Raw genomic sequence first — 13,715 nt, 5'->3', positions numbered from 1 at the left:
GCATTGGTATTCTGAAGATTGCTTTGTGTTCTGCTTTTATGCACATTTTTTGCTTGTTTGTTGGCTTGTACCAAAGTTCTGGGAGATTGTTGCAAATGTCAAGTACATGCCCCCTTCTGTGGAATCCTGTGCTCCAGTATGTTATTTTAATAATCCCCTGAGAGCAGGAAGTGAGACTGCTGTATTGATTTCTCATCACATCAGTTTAGCTGTTCTGGTTAATTAAATATCCTCTAGGGGTTTACTAATTGATTGTTAATCATATTTTGTGGATGTCAAAGATGAGCTGAATATTAATTTTCCAGTGCCTGCTTTGTCTGTGTGGATATTTTTCTTTTTTACATCATGAAGAAACCAGGCACCAAGTTATGGTAGTTGCTTTACACACTGGAGGTGCACGTCAAATGTTTATATCAGTTTTGTTTGCAGGAGGGGTCCATTTTTGTCTTGGGTTTTGTTGGGGTTTTTTAAAATATTAGTTTTAACTTCTAAGTGATGATGAGAGAGAAGTTCACAGGAGGTGGCTCTGTTAGGATAGCCAAGAGGGGCCAGGCAGACCACAGAACCCTCAGACTACAGGAACAGGATGGGACTGCGCAGCAGTGTTTGCTTTTAGACTCCATGGCCACAGATGGGCATTTTAACATGTTTTGAAAATATTTTTAAAAATTTCAAACGTTCATTTGTGTTTGATTTTTGCATTTCTGATACCCTGATTTAAACTTTCAGAGCCTTTGAGAAGGTACAAGTCTTATCACAGTGACGTTTATAGTACTTCAAGTGAAAGTCCATCTGTTATTTCTTCGGAACCAGATTTCAGGCAAGGTAAGACCTATGTTTAAAAAAGGGAATAAAACCCCCACCAAAGCAAACAAACAGACAAACAAAAAACCTAAAGAAAAAAGTTCAAGATGAAAAACAGACCCCAAAAGTATCAAGTTCAGGCTTTAGTAGGAGGCTCGATAATTACCACTGATACAAAGTTGTAAGATGATGTAATTACAACATTGTGTGCAGATCAGCATAATTGTCTGTCTGTTCAGAAGTGACTTTGACATTTAGCACTCTGGGAGGGAACTTGGTAGGAAAAGCTGGACATGGTTAACTTTTTACTAGAGTGGTTTTTTTAAACTGCATGCTGTCTTCAGAGGCACAAAACCAATCAAGTTGTTAGTGTACAATAACAGTAAATTTCAAAAGCTTTGGGACATACATGGTTTAATTATTTTTATATCAGTGAGTTTTGCTATGAGGGTTAAGTTTGTTGATAGTTTATATGCCAAGGATTTCAATGTAATGCAAAAGTACTACATAGTACAGGCTGTTAGTATGATAAATTTAAGTAATTTCTATTAAATCAGTGGCTCGGAAAAGCAGTAAATGGTGCAAAGGGTTGTTCGCTGATATATGGCAGGAAAAACCATCTTCGTGAATCATTGTAAGTAATGGAGGCAAATCATTTTGTGAAAAATTAGTAAAGAAAACAATAGATAGGCAGCTAGAGTATAGCTGCACTGTAGGTATTCTGTATGTACAGAATGCCAGCACAGCCTCCCTGTACTGACTGCTCTCTCAACCTTCTTTGTGGTTGTCTATCCTATGTGGTTGCTTACTGAGCCAGAACCATAAGGAGCAGTAACAAGTATTGAGGTTCCTGTAATGCATTTCCCTTCACTTGCTCGCCATTTAGAACAGACTGCTTAGGTGTTCCAGTCCAAAGTCAACAACTCCTAAGTTTTACAGGCAAGATAAAGCTACTTTCTAGCTACCAGTAGTAGTATTTCTGAACTCAGTGAAATGACTGTCAAAAAGACCTATTTTGAAGTCAATGAGGCTGTAATGTGTTCTGCAAGAGCTCTCCTGCCAGCTCTGCTTATTGGGGCTACAGTACAAGAGCAGTAGTTTGCAAAATCAAGCTCTAAGTGTAGCATCTCAGCTGCTGCTACAGGAAGATGTGCCAGCAAAGAAGGTAAATACTATGAAGAGAATCACAGGTTAGTATATTGCCAAAGGAAAAAAAAATTATTTTTTTTTTTATGAATTATGATCAGAAGTGAGATTCCAAGGATAAAAATCAGGAGTTCAGTGCCTGGTTTCTTACCTCCCTTCTTGTGAACTGGATGCATAATGAGTTAGCTGCTCTCTTTCTGTTCTGGAGTGGTTTCTTATGATGTCTCTGCCATGTATCTATGTATATGTCTCAACTCATGGCTGATGAGGAAATGTGTTACCTTGGGAAGGTGTCTATGCAATTGGATGTGGGGTTTTTTTTAATTGTGATTTCTTTTAGGCCTTCCTTAGTATTCTTCTTTGCTATCTTTGTTGGGGGAAAACTGTAAGATAGCTTTGAAAACTGAAATCAACTTCATAATACTGGTTTGTTTGATACTGTAATGCCACTGTGCAGAACACGTGAATTTGATTCCTTCTAAGTAATCTCATATGACTGAAAAGTCCTTGATTTTTAGATGGGATTACTCTGTGTACTTTCTTATCAGTCAGGTATTAATTTGTCTTTTGGTTTGTTAGTGAGAAGAAATGAAGGCTTCAAGAGAGATGATGCCAGTGGTGTGTTATCAGGTGCTGATGATATCTCCACATCAAGTCAAGCTAATTCTCAGAGAGCAAGGTAAACTCCATGAAAACAGTATGTCTTGAAGTGCTCTGTCTTTATCAAAGAATGTATTCTAAATCTGCAAGTAAAGTTTTTTCACTCCCATCCTAGCATCTGCTTAAGGTTAAAAAAATGGCACTTTGTACTGGCATGAAAATAGAACTATATATTGCATTCTGAAGTAAAAGTCTCATGATGCACTGTGATGTAGAGGTAAGTTAGGAGTCCAGATTCAGTTCCCATATTTATTGGAGATTGGGTTGAACTCTTATCAAATTGTTATATCTGTCAGAAGAGCAGGGGCCATGGTCTGCTTGGAAGTATTTAATTTTTTTTTTATTGTACTTTTCTACAATAAATTTTTAGAAAGTATTGATATTACTACAGATTACCTTGCATTTCTTTCATTTAATAAGGAAATGATAATGTTTATTTCTTTGAAATAAGTCAAGAGCTATAAATTTGGTTGGTTATTCTGAAGAACTCTTACTTTATGTTTTTGTGTTTGAATTAATTTTTTTTAATACCTCAGCACTGATTAGACAGGCCAATTCAGTAATAGTTTATGCTTTTTGAAAATTACTTTGCTGTGCTGTGTATTCAAATATTACATCTTTTGAGGTTTTATTTTTTCAAGTGCTGTTCATCCATACAGCTTTAAAAAGTAGGTTCTGCTTTGAACATCACCTTAATACAGCACCTTTTTACAGCAGAAGCATATGTTGCCATACCTGTTATGTTTTGAGAGTGGTTTTATTCTAAAGCTTTGAGAATTTTTATTGACATTGACCTTTGGATGGAAAATTTTCTTCTGGTCCCTGCAAGATACCTAATCACCTTGGAATATTATATCAAAATGATGCAAGTTATTTTTGTTGTAAGGAAAAAAAAAATAAAGACACATTTCTTTCCTTCCCTTCTTCCCTCTTCCTTCATCACATTACAACAATGGGCAGCTTTTTGCTTTGTATGCTGTAGACCAAGAGAAAGATTGCTGCTGTGCTCGATATTAGGATATTTTTGGCATAAGCTGGAGGGGAATGCTGTTCTATTCTATTAAAGAAACCTGGAGATGTCTGAAGATTGGAGCTGTGTCGGGTGATATGGCAAGACTGACGAATATGTCCTCCACATTCTTTTAACACATGGGGTAATGTGCAGTGAATGGGACTTAAAGCCATGCTTTGAACATGGAGATGAAAGTAAATGAGTGTCTGCTTCTTGCACTGTATTGTGTGCCTTAAATGGATCTGAGTAAGGCAGGGTCTCAGATGAACTGTATCTCACTGCAGGTGAACAAGGGAACAGTTACTTGGAAATCTTGCAGCTTTCAGTTATCTGATGCATTGGTTTATGCTTATTGGTTTTCTTACTACTTGCACTTTGCCTGAGAAATGCAAAGTAATCTAGAAATGTACCTATTGGCATTTCTTGCAGGGAAGAAGTATTTAGGCATTGCTTAACTAAGTCCATACTGGTTTGTTGTCAGGAATATGGTATCTACCCGTGTAACGTCGTATATGTTAATCTGCAGTGTCCAAGCAGTCTTAGAAATCCATCCTGCCTTCACATAAGAGGATTTTGGTTAATATGTGTGCTTTTAGGGCAGACTTTCAAGGGGGTGAGATACTGGTTTATAACCTGTGTAACCTTGTTCAAGAACTGTACATTTCTACTTGGTGTTTTATGCTGTCTTAGCACCACTCTAAAATGACAAGGCAGACTGTTACTACTGTGTGTACAGAATGAGCATATAGCTTTCATAACTTATTTATCATAGTTGTTTTTTTTTTTCCCTTTTGATGAAAACTCCCAAGTCAACCTTCATTCTGCTTTGCCTTGAACCCAGGAAATAGCCCATTCAGCACTGTAGCTGTGCTTCAAAATAAAACAGCAGTAATTTGTGGATGCTGATAGAGAACTTTTGTTTCTATTTACAAAATGTTTCAGAAACAGAAAGTAGTATGTGGTATGTAAATGAGTCACATTGTAAATGAGTCATTGCTGTAAATGAATTGGACCTATTATGTGAGTGAAAATGCCAAGGTAAAACAGTACATGGTTTCTCATGGTTCGTTTCACATTATTTTTTATTACTATGTTGAGACTGGTACCTTTAATGGACATAATTTGTATACATGTGAAATCTAGAAGGAAAATCTTGATTTGCAACTGTAGCATAGACTTACCTGTTGTGTTTAGTAATAGAATGAATTTTACATTTATGTAACTATACAGTCTTATTTTAAAGCTTAGTATTTTTTTGAATCTCCTGTTTCTGCTTGTTCTTTTCTCTGTGCTTGTGCTAAAAGATACCACTCTGCACTTGCACAGAAATGTCGTGGCACAGTACCACAGATAGTTCTTTACTGATTTTCATAATTCTTTCCCCATTTTCATAAGGTAAGTTTTTTAATAACCTAAGTACCAGAGTAGTATGTATATCCAATACCAAAAAAGTGAGGGCAAAGGCTTGATTTTACTAGCTTTTTTTTTTAGACCTGTTCAGAAACAGAAAAGCAGCCAAAGCAGAATTCAGTCCTGTAGTAATAGTTATATAATACCTATTAATTATGTGATAGGAAGAGAAAACAGTGTGTTTTCTCTGTCTTACTACAGCAACTATTAAAACTTTCCAGTGCTAACAAGTGTTAAAGGAATGCAATCCAATAGGGTAGTTAGCTAAGCAGGGGATTTCTAAGAAAGTAACTTAATATTTTTATCCAGAACTTTGCATGTTGCTGCTTTAAAATGCCCTGTGTTGCAACAGACTGTGTTTTTTATAACTTAAAACCCCTCGGCTCTCAAAGTAAGACTAGTGATAACAAGTAGTTCCAAGGAGCAGATTCTCAGAGTTTACATGCTTTGGCTGGTCATATAATTCCAAGATTTGGGGAAGTATATGCAACTTAATCCATTTCTTAAATTCCTTCAGCACTTTGGAGCATGTTTCAGTGTTTTACTCTCTGTTAGAGAGATATCATCTGTACTTCAGTACATACTAATTTTTCTGATCCTGTGATATGTTCTTAGTCAGTCTGCGTAATTATCCACGGAATTATCCTTCTAAAGTTCAGTTGTAAATCAAATAGGGGGATTTGTATTTGAGGGAATCCTTTAAAAGAAAAAGAGAGCAGTGAAGCTGTTCAGTTATCAACCAGAGCAGCTTGTGCTTTTTGGGAGAGGTGACCTGTTCTTAAATTAGCAGAAGCCGTAGATGTTCAGTAGTACAGCCAGAGTATATTCAAACCCTTCTCATGGTCTGTGACTGTTGTTATCCTTTAAACTTCTTGGAATGCATTCCTTGTGGCAATGGCTTGTCTCTTGTTTCCTCTTTGCTTCCTGTATTCCTTATTTTTTTTCCTTTTTTTTTCTCTTGTTTTCTTTTTCTTCCTTTACTGTTTCTTCCTTTTTCTCTCTAGGAGCAGCAGCTGACATGGATCTCTTCCTTCTGTTGCCTTTTCCTTCCAGTAGACTTCATTTTCATATCCTTCCTACCTTACCAAAAGACATCCGTCCTTTCTCAGTCCATTCCTGACCTTTCCACTGCACTAATCATTAGAGAATGCCTACCTGCTTCCCTTCTTCCAACTTCCTTCTCTGATCCAATACCTGCTAATTTCTTGGTAAGTACACTAGGGGAAGAGTTAATTCTCTTCCCTTTTTTAAAGGCATCAGCCTTCCAGGTGACTACTCCCCTACCATCTTCAGGTTAATAAGTAACTGTGAGGTTCTCATTTACAGTCAGACTGCTGAAAATACAGAGTAGCAGCCAACTACTTGTCTGATGAAGCACCACACAAAACACACTCTTATGATGTTATCTACTAGGAATGTAATTTAGACTTTTTTGTTGTTGTTGGAGTAACAATACTTGCATATTCCGAACTTCACGGAAGAGCTCTACCCGTATATGTCAACAGTATTTCCTTGTCTTGGAACCTAAAGAGTGAATTGTGCTGTAACCCCCCCCTCCTATAGAAAACTGGCAGTCTGACCAAGCCAGAGGAAATTTTGCTTACCCAGGATGCTGAAGGATGCAGATTTATGGTTGGTGATAGTGCTAAGTTAGGAAGAATTTTAAACCATTAGGTTTTTGAGCTTCCTCCACGGACACCCCACACCCACTCCAATTTTCAGAGAAACTAATACATGTCAACAAAGATGATAAAAGCAACCTAAGGACGAAAACTTTTCATTGCCTCTATTACACAGAGCTGTATGTTATTAAAAAGGCAAGATTTTTTTTCTGCAGTAGATGTTTTCACAGTAGCAAGCATTTTCAGATAGAGCCAGTTGCAACATGTCTGTCGTTTTCTTATAGTCTTTGATAATTCATAGATATTTATGTTCAGAAAGTGTTTGTTTTTGTTTTATTTCAGAGCCCATCCTTAGACCTTGATCTGAAGGGCTCTTGTGGGTGTATTTAACTTGGTTCATTGTCAATATTCCCATATATGTCAATCCCAATAGGTTTCTTCATGGTGAAAAGCTAAGCATGTGCACATGTCTTAGCAGGTCTGAGACCTTTCCTCATTACTTTGTCCTTTTAGGTGCACGTGATTAAGTCTGTTGTAGAAAGAAACAGAGGAGGGAGAAGGGAAACAATGCTGTGAAAGCCCTGCACAATGGAAAGAACAGTGGGCTTACATTAATACATTTTTCTTTAATTACTTTGTGTCTTCCCTGAAATTTCATTTGAAATTCATTTAAGCATCATTCTCTTCTTGTATATTTCTTATTTTAATGCTGGTTTTATATGCTAACCAATGACACCTGACTACTAAAAAAATAAAGAGAAGGTGGTGCACTGTTCATAATACTGGTATTCATTAGTAACTTTGTAACAAGATGAAAATAGAATTTGAAATCATATCCACCAAGCATAGAAAACTGTACTGTCTGGACAGATTTATTAACTGATTTCTCATTCATCAATCATATCTTTTAGGTTCTTCTGAAAACTAGGTATATATATGAATTGAAAAGTAGATTATATAAATGGAATGTCTTTAAGTCTGTAGATTACCTTACTATAAAGGACTGTGTATCAGTATCACTGCAGGACTTACTCTAAATTTATCTGTATTTCTCAACTTAAATGCAATGATATGCAGGCTTCTAAACATTTTCTTTGCTTTTTCATGTTTTTCATTACTCAGTTTAGATGTATGGTAAACACTGAGCTTAGAATTGCTTGGATTTCTCTGTTCTTCTAATTTCTTAACCACCTTTTTCATTTTTCAAATAAAAAAATGGCTTTTGTTCACCCAAAATGGGACATGAAATTCTTTCCTTCCACAGAGAATAAAACTGATAGGATTTTTGGGATCCATAGCTGTTGAGAAAAGAACTTGAGGATAGATTGCTGTGTTTTTCTGGAATACTGATGCAGTTTTTGTTAGCTCTTTTCTTGTCTTTTCCTTCAGATTATCAATTTAGATTCTAAATTAGTCTTTCTGGTGACTGTGTATCAATCAGGCTGTTCTTGGGAATTTAAAAGAAAAGGAACTATTTTAAGCAAAATAAGATTATGAAAACATTAGAGGATGATATTTAGAATAATTAAGTATGTAGAATGTTAATGCATATGAAATATTTATGTAAATATTTCAGGCTATACTTCTGCTCAGGAGAAATCAGGGAATAAATAGCAGACCCATGCAAACATAGAAAGTGTTTAGAGCAATATAAAGGACACTATCATTTCAGTTTATTTCTTTAACAATATATTTTTGAGCATGCCTTTTTCACAGTCCCTGCTTGAACACAGAAATTAAGATGTTTTTAAAGCATTGATATTTTTCTTCCTCCTGTGTGCTCACTGGTTTTGTGCTGATTCTCTGGGTTGGTAGTCTCAAGTATTTTTTCCACTGCAGCTGAGCCTTTATTTTAATATGAATAAATGACAGGCAGCTCTAGGAACTTGGCATGTTTGCTCAATTTCTATATTGATGCACAGGGCTAACCTCCTGGCTGCTTAATAAATGTGTTCCATGTTCTGTTTGATAACTAGTTTTTGTGTTCCGTGTTTCCACTTGGGAATGTGCTTAAAGCAGCAGAATGTCTTAGGCATACCTATTAATGTCTGTCATCCCCTCTGACTATCCTATAGGCAACATGAAGCACCATTTGAAGGCAAACTAATAAGTCAAGAAGTGATGTTGAAGCGTCAGGAAGAAGAAATGATGCAACTGCAGGCTAGAATGGCTCTCAGGCAGTCTCGACCTAACCTCTACCCAGGAGATGCAATTAGATCCTCAGTGCTCGACATCACCAGAGATCCACTGAGAGAAATAGCCCTGGAAACAGCCATGACACAAAGAAAACTGAGGGTAATGCCCTGATCTCAGGTGAACTCTTATTTTCATCAAAACAGAGCAGTGGCTTGACTGAAACTCTAGTATGTGGGACTCATAAACTGGGTCCTGTAATAAATAATCATCAGCAATTAAATACTAGGTGTTTGTTGTTGCCCTGATGGGAAAGGACTACTCTCACAGGGTGAAGTTATGAGATTTTTTTGGCATTAGTGGCTGCAGAGCCTAAAGTGGTATCAAGAGATGCTAAAACAGGCAACAAGGCTTGACAGTTGTATCAATTAAACAATATAGCATCCTAACAAAGGTAAGGTGTAGATTTTCTCCTGTATTCTGTGGTGTTTTCAGCCACTTCATTTGCATTTCTCTTAGTGGAATGTGGATGTGTCCCACCAGCATCAAAGGTTATTAAATGAACAAATTGGGAAGGTAAAGAAAGAGCGAGAGGATTCATTTGGCCCTTAGGTTCACCCTGAATCCCCATGCAAACTCCCCTTTGCTTTCCCAGCTGTCTTGGCATGTGAACGAAATATAAGATTACAGAGAAAGAGGGAGACAGGTATATAGGTAAATAGAATGTCTGATGTGTAAAAGAGATGATGGCTTGATGCCCTCTGCTGCTACTTTCTGTGAACTGGATATTTTTTTCTTTTAATAAGGATAAGAAAACTTGAAACAAGACTCAGGGATTTGCTGCCCTAATACAGGGTAGTAGCTCCTGTGTCTGTCTCCAATCCGTAGCATTCTGATGAGTTAGTTCATGTGGGCTTTAATTAACCAGGTTGGTTCCCCTCTCTGCCCCCCAAACCCTAAGAGGTTTATGTGCAAATGTTTTGCATTTGGTACACAGGAGGTAGTAGGCAGTTGCCAATGAAGGTTTTCCCTCAAAAGGTGAATCTTGGCCCACTTGTGGTATTGAAGTGGGTATTGCATAGAGGACTTCCTATAACAGTTTGGACAGATAAACTCCTGTAGTTTATAGGGTGAATTATTAGAACATTTATTTGTCTACAGGCAGACAGAAATTGGCCAGGATATCTACTTGATAGAACTAGGCTGAAACATTTCAGTCTTCAAGAGATGAGACTTGTGTGTCATAGGCAGAGATTTGTCAAGCTGGAATTGTCACCAGTGCGGAAAATCTTAGTGCTGTCAGGCAGTTCCTTACCAAGATAAGCCCAGATGGTCCCAGTATACAACCCATGTATTTAAAAGGAAGACAAATATTCCACCATTTGCTTTTTGTCCGGCAAAGGAAGGAAAATATACAGTGTAATAATGTCACCGACACTGTAACTTGCCGGTGGTGTCTGGCGCTCATGCTGGCAAAATCGTGTTCTTTAGGCTTAGCACTTCAGTGAAGGAATTCAGTGCAATTTTCTAATTTCAGACTTCGGTTTCTCTTTTGCATTTGGAGTTAACTGTGCCTCAGCCTCTCGTTCCAGCAACGCAGTGTTCATTCATACTCTTTTGTGATTTGCAGAATTTCTTCGGCCCAGAGTTTGTGAAAATGACGATTGAGCCGTTCGTCTCCTTGGATCTACCGAAGTCTATCTTGGTAAGAAAGGGGCTGTTCAGCCATCTGAGGCAGGGGAAGTGTGTGGAACCAACAAATGTGGTTTTATCACAAGTGTGAATGTTGAGAGATTTTATTTCACAAAATGCAGACTAAGAAAGGAAAGAGTGATGACACCAGGCGAAAAGTGAACGTGATGCTTCTAAGTGGGCAGAAGCTGGAGCTGACCTGTGATACCAAAACAATATGTAAAGATGTCTTTGATATGGTTGTTGCCCATATTGGCTTGGTGGAGCATCATTTCTTTGGATTGGCTACTTTAAGAGGTAAGAATAATGATTTGATGTGTTTGACAGGTACAGAATAAGAGGAATTAGCTACATGGTTTTGAGAGACTGCCTCCCTCAGAGGACACAAAAGGGCTTTGGGTTCTGTTAGTATAGCTTAGGAATGCTGCAGCCTGTGGTGGAGGCAAACCCTTTGTGATGCAGAGGAGGGCTCCTGCTATAGAGGGAGATGGCTCTGTTGCTCCTGAGCTATTAGTTTTTGCTATTAGTTGAATACTCTTTTTCCCCACTGGGTAGAAGGTCATTCTGGGAAAACTAATCCAAGTTTCTTGTTGGCCTGTCTCACAGGCTGTTGAAGAATTGTAGCCTTTACAATATTGGCATGACATAGAAGCCATTAGCAGCTCACAAGCTTACTCCATGGCAGGCTGCTGGTACTCTTAAACATTTTGCAGAAATGTAAGGGAAGAAAGGACTGACAGATTTTGGATTGCCTCTGGGATAAGAACTTGTACATTTAAAAAAAACCTCTAGCTCCTATTATCATAGAAGGTAACTTAATATTTTTTTTCCATATTGGTGTTTTCAGGATAACTATAAAATTATGTCTTCAGCCCCTATTTGGTATTCCCTATAATATATATTGTGCTTATAAGTCATTGCTAGTCAAGAGAAAACCTTTCTGTTCAAAACCCGATTTTAGAGTTATAAATATGGTCTTTATCCTCCAGCTGGAAAATATATTTGGTTTTAATGTTTTTACCGATGTGCTTCCCTTTAACATTCATGGCAGACAATGAATTTTTCTTCGTTGATCCTGACATAAAGCTAAGTAAAGTAGCTCCAGAAGGATGGAAAGAAGAACCAAAGAAAAAGAACAAGCCTCCTGTCAACTTCACTCTGTTTTTTCGCATAAAGTTTTTTGTGGATGATGTCAGTCTGATACAGTGAGTGTATGAACTTTTTTTTTTAGCCCCTTGAGCCCTAAATATATGGACAAAAACTGGCTATTAATCAAATACTGGAAATTTACTGTAACAGGAAGAGTACCAAAGATAGTGTGGGGGTTTTTTCATGGTTTCTGTTTTATTTTCCTGTCCTAGGCATACGCTGACCTGTCACCAGTATTACCTACAGCTGCGAAAGGACATCCTAGAAGACAGGATGCACTGTGATGATGAGACAGCCTTGTTATTAGCATCCCTAGCTCTCCAAGCTGAGTATGGAGATTACCAGGCAGAGGTACATCATCCATTTCACCTTTGAAACTGTGATCTTGCTGCTTAATTAAAAGACTGTGATCTGCCACACATGCTTCACAGCTCTGTGCTGGACTGGAAGCTCAACTGATGTGCTGTTGGCAGGTTTTGCTGTGAGCAAGTGTTCTTTCAGTCTAACACAGGTTGTTGCAGACTTTAGTTCAACATCTGGGTGTTGAACCCCTTCTTTTCAGTGGAAGTAGAGTCAGGCTTGAATATGAAGAAACTGATGTGAAGTTAAGCTCTGGGTCAGGGCTGAGATTCTGATTCCCTCCCATTACTCAGAATCATTTGATCCTATGATTTGTAACGTACAATTCTTTGTCAAAATGAATGTTTATGCTTCATTTGTGCTCATAGGGTAGTATATGGAGGTGCCATCACAAAAATGTTTCATGTTGTAGGTGCATGGCATGTCGTATTTCAGACTAGAACACTATGTCCCCGCGAGAGTGATGGAGAAGCTGGATCTGTCCTACATCAAGGAGGAGCTGCCAAAATTACACAGCGCTTACGTGGGTGCATCTGAAAAAGAGACTGAGTTAGAATTTCTGAAGGTAGGTGGGCAGCAATTTGCTTCCTTAATCTGTAACTTAAGAATTTCCTGTTTGGAACATGGGTGCATGGATAGCCAAAGCCCAGGAAAACAGCTCAGAGTCTGAGTAACACTGAAAGGAAGAAAGCTGAAAAGATTTTTTTTTTTTTTTGCAAAAGACACATCATAACAAGCAAAAAATAAATGGTAACAGATGGGAAGTTCTCTCACTTTTTTGCAATCAGTAGTCTTCATGTTTTAGCTCATGCTAGCTACAAGCAACTATTTATTCTTGTGTTTACTCTGAAGGAAGCTGTGTTAATGAGGCAGCACAACCTGCATTCCCCATATCTTTTGTGCTTTCTTTAGAGGAGAAAGAAATATTTAAATTATGAAAACTTTTCTCACAGATAATACTGTTCATGGAAGCACTGCCAAGGAGAATTTCTTGTGTAGGTACTGTGTAAGGTGATAGGAAAACTATTAACACAGATACATTTGGGTTTTTCTAAAAGGACCATTGAGAAATCTAATTACAGTGTTTGCTGCTGTTGCTTTTGAGATAATAATTAGATTCTGCCTTGATACAATGACTGCAAATGAGTTGGTGGGTGAAGGTTTGCTGCTGAAACACCGAATAACCACTACATTGAAATTCCACAGTCACACTGTACTTCCACAATCTCTTTGAGTACGCAAAGAGGCATTTGGCTGACTTGGCCCCTTCTGAGCCTGTTCATCATTTCACAGAAGTGTTCTTGTAACTTAACCATAGGAAACAAGAATAGGGGACTGGATCCTAGCTAAACCCAGCCTTACTGGGGGTGGGGGGAGCAATTAGATTCCCTCCTTTGATTTCATTACATCAGTCCCTTACACCAGTAGTGAAGAGACAACAGAAACGAATGACTGGGAGTGCAAAGTGAGTGAAACCGCATCTTTTGGTGGTTAGGATACCTTAATGTGATCACAGAATTGCAATGTTAATTTAGTTCTGTGTTTTAAAAATGTGTCAATAACAAGTGCATCTGGCTAGTTACAGTTACTTGATAACAGTTGGTTTACTAAAATCTACACGTATATACATACATGAAAATATTTTTAGAGAAGTATAATATTTGTACAGAGGTATGAAAACTTGTATTGGCCTTAACTTCATACTCATAGAAGTTTCATTGCATTGA

At 37.7% G+C, this 13,715-nt stretch overlaps 1 protein-coding gene across 4 annotated transcripts in view; it reads left to right on the top strand.

Moving 5' to 3' along the window:
* Positions 1–13,715, top strand: part of PTPN13 (protein tyrosine phosphatase, non-receptor type 13) — a 117,905-nt gene that overhangs the window by 67,398 nt on the left and 36,792 nt on the right. For 2 of the 4 annotated variants that reach the window (XM_017820177.1, XM_017820176.1), the window contains exons 8-15: positions 730–825; positions 2,530–2,629; positions 8,730–8,949; positions 10,418–10,492; positions 10,602–10,776; positions 11,531–11,684; positions 11,841–11,979; positions 12,401–12,553. In XM_017820177.1, the coding sequence (XP_017675666.1) occupies positions 730–825; positions 2,530–2,629; positions 8,730–8,949; positions 10,418–10,492; positions 10,602–10,776; positions 11,531–11,684; positions 11,841–11,979; positions 12,401–12,553 (1,112 nt within the window). Of the gene's footprint in view, positions 1–729; positions 826–2,529; positions 2,630–6,059; positions 6,241–8,729; positions 8,950–10,417; positions 10,493–10,601; positions 10,777–11,530; positions 11,685–11,840; positions 11,980–12,400; positions 12,554–13,715 lie in introns of those variants that run through there. The other 2 variants (XM_017820178.1, XM_017820179.1) reach the window with 2 other exon arrangements.

Source organism: Lepidothrix coronata, unplaced genomic scaffold, assembly GCF_001604755.1.
Source record: "Lepidothrix coronata isolate B3197 unplaced genomic scaffold, Lepidothrix_coronata-1.0 Scaffold79, whole genome shotgun sequence".
Taxonomy (NCBI): Eukaryota; Metazoa; Chordata; class Aves; order Passeriformes; family Pipridae; genus Lepidothrix; species Lepidothrix coronata.
Note: the sequence above shows the minus strand (reverse complement) of the source record. Positions and strands in the feature narration are given on the sequence as shown.